The 3,011-nt window shown below is 40.4% G+C and overlaps 1 protein-coding gene across 1 annotated transcript in view; it reads right to left on the reverse strand.

Annotated features, from left to right (window-relative positions):
* Positions 1–3,011, reverse strand: part of LOC113814092 (centrosomal protein of 76 kDa) — a gene marked incomplete at its 5' end in the record, with an annotated part of 29,762 nt that continues 26,751 nt past the window's right edge. Inside the window, 1 exon segment of the mRNA XM_070143124.1 lies at positions 1–244. Within this exon segment, the coding sequence (XP_069999225.1) occupies positions 106–244 (139 nt within the window).

Consider the following 3,011-nt stretch of genomic DNA (forward strand, 5'->3'; position numbering starts at 1 on the left):
TAAAATTTAAGGGTTTATTTTATAGGTACATAAATATTTTTTATTTCATTATGTGCAATGTTATACAATTCTCAAAGAAAATCTATTGTATGTTTCAATAACTTTTCATCCGACAGGTCTGTATGAACAAGCAACCATAAGCCAAGTCAGGAACATATTTTCAGGATAATTAATTGTTATAGCACGCACAGCAAAACAGACTTTATCACCACGACACCCAACTATCTCACGGCCAATGCTGGAGCTGAAAAATAAAATTGTTTACCAATTACTGGCCCTACTGGAAACTTAATTTTCCAAAAACGAAAGTTTGAAAGAGTACTTATTCTATCATGCTTTTACACTAAATTATCTATTTTTATCTGTAAGATGTCTTTCAAGCCTCTTGTGAATGCTTACTGAAGACTTTATTGATAGGCACTGATAAGTTGTCCATGATATGAAGAAAAATTTCAGTCAAAGCCTGATAAAAATACTTAGAACAAGAAAATAAATGTAATTCCATAAATAAGGCAAACAACCTATCACTATTCAATCAATCCAAATATTTTCATATTGATGAGCTCAGTTTCACATTGGTATAATTAGGTTAATATAGGAAATTTCAGCTAAACCCCCAATGGGTCACAGTGTATATCAAAGAAAGAAAAACAAAATGAAATCATACCAATAATTTCAATGTAGCTATGACATAATTTTCAAACTGATCTTTAATTCACATAAGCTCATCATCTAATCATGGGGGTCACCGGGGACCAAGGCCTGTGACATGATTATCCCATTGCCTCTGGGAGACTTTAGGGTGCGCTTGGCCTTCACACGGTAGAAAGCGCTGTGTTTGCCTCCAAGTCCTATTTCACTCAAACAAAGCAACATGATTTTGTATCACTTGAATCCAAAATATGATTATAATGTTTTTACATATTTAGAGATGCATGAACACCATATGACAATTTGAGTACTTGATATGAAGAGACTGCTCATGTGAATTAGTAACAGCAAGAGAACAAATTTTTTGGTGCATGACATCTTCCAGGGATAGAAGGCAAATGACTTTTATATAAAACAATAGTCAATCAAAACATACACATCCTATTCTCCCTCAGGAAATGCCCCAGAGTATGTGATGTTAGACATGATGGTACAGCATAAAATATAATTGCATGTATTCATCATCATCATCATCAAGGGGGCTGACGCCGACGGGGGCGCATAGCCGCATCCACCTACGAGGATCCCTCATGGCTAGATGCCAGGCAGGGACTCGGCCCATCTCTAGTTCTTCACGGCAGGTTTGGTCGATCTGCTCAAGCCACGACTTCCTAGGTCGTCCCACAGGCCACTAACAGAGGCAACCTGATGGGCAGGATCATCCTGAGGAAAGCGAGCCAGGTGGCTGTATAGCCTGAGTTGGCGATCACGGATTGTGCAGATAACAGGTCCTGTGCCAGTCTCACGGTGCAACCGTTGGTTGGACACATGGTCCCGCCAACAGTACCCCATGATCCGGCGCGAGGACCTGTTACAAAAGGCTTCAAGACGAGCCTCCAAGGCACAGGACAATGTCCAGGTTTCGCTACCGTATAGCAAAACTGGTATTATCAGGGCCTTGAAAACCCGTAGCTTGGTCCTTCTGCACAGGTACTGACATCTCCAAATACTCTTGTTGAGAGAGTTCAAGACCCCTGCTGCCAGGCCAATCCGTCTGCTGACTTCATGGTCTGACAGCCCAGAGTTATGAACTACACTACCAAGGTATGTAAAGCTCTCTGTGACTTCAATGTCCTCGCCACAAGCACGTACCGACTGAACAGGTTCTCCTAACAAGTCCCCAAATTCCTGGACCTTGGTCTTAGTCCAGGAGACCTCTAGACCCAAGGGCTTCGCTTCATTGCTAAATGCATCCAGAGCCGCCACTAGGGTTTCCAAAGACTCGGATAGAATGGCAATGTCATCAGCAAAGTCAAGGTCTGTAACCTTGATATTGCCCAGTGTTGCTCCACACTGACTTTGAACAGTAGCTCTGCCCAGTATCCAGTCCATGCAAGTGTTGAAAAGAGTTGGTGCAAGGACACAGCCTTACCTCACTCCTGAACTAACAGGAAAGAAGCTCGACAGGCTCCCACCACACTTTACAGCACTTTCAGTACCAGTATTACATGCATGTATTACAGTATAAAAATGTGAATGACCTATCCTCCGTAGCCACAACCAAGTCAGCCATGATGGGAACTATATGTCATCTGGAGCCATGACCAAGTCAGTCATGACATGAACTATATCTCATCCAGAGGCAATGGGTTGAATGTCATCCAGCATCAGCATATATATATATATATATATATATATATATATATATATATATATATATATATATATATATATATATATATATATATATATATGCTCATTGTTTTTTATTTATTTATTTTATATTTTTTTAATGTAATGTGTCAGTTCTGGTTTCCTTTCAAGATTGAAAATTCTTGAGGTTTCACAGTTTGGTATACTGGTATCTTCTAATTTTGGTCAATGCTATCAATGAAGTCAATTTTATCCCATGTTTAGCCTAAAAAATATATGACTTCAACCTCTAAATTACCCAAAAAATCTAAACTACCTGAAGTATATCCTGTTTGACCTGACTATGTAAACATGTACACCCAACAACAAAAGCAATGTCGCCTCGCCAGACCTGGCTTGGAGAGATCTTCCCCTTCTTGCCCTGAAAGGTGGCCCACCTTAACACAACCTGGATATAGTTACGAAATGGGGGAAAAGGAAGGGGGTGATCTGTATTCACTAGGCAAAGCAACAATGAGTGTTCTGCTATGTTTCAGTCCCATCCTATCAAGGCCAGCAACCCCCCCATCTTTCTCTCTCACACACACACACATACACAGTGTGTAATATTTGTGGGTGTAAATAATGTATCATCTCAAATAGCGCCCCTTGAGCAACCTAACATTAATAAATGGCTTTGGCCACAAAACTTTGAGGGTAATGGGGTG

Source organism: Penaeus vannamei, chromosome 30, assembly GCF_042767895.1.
Source record: "Penaeus vannamei isolate JL-2024 chromosome 30, ASM4276789v1, whole genome shotgun sequence".
Taxonomy (NCBI): domain Eukaryota; kingdom Metazoa; phylum Arthropoda; class Malacostraca; order Decapoda; family Penaeidae; genus Penaeus; species Penaeus vannamei.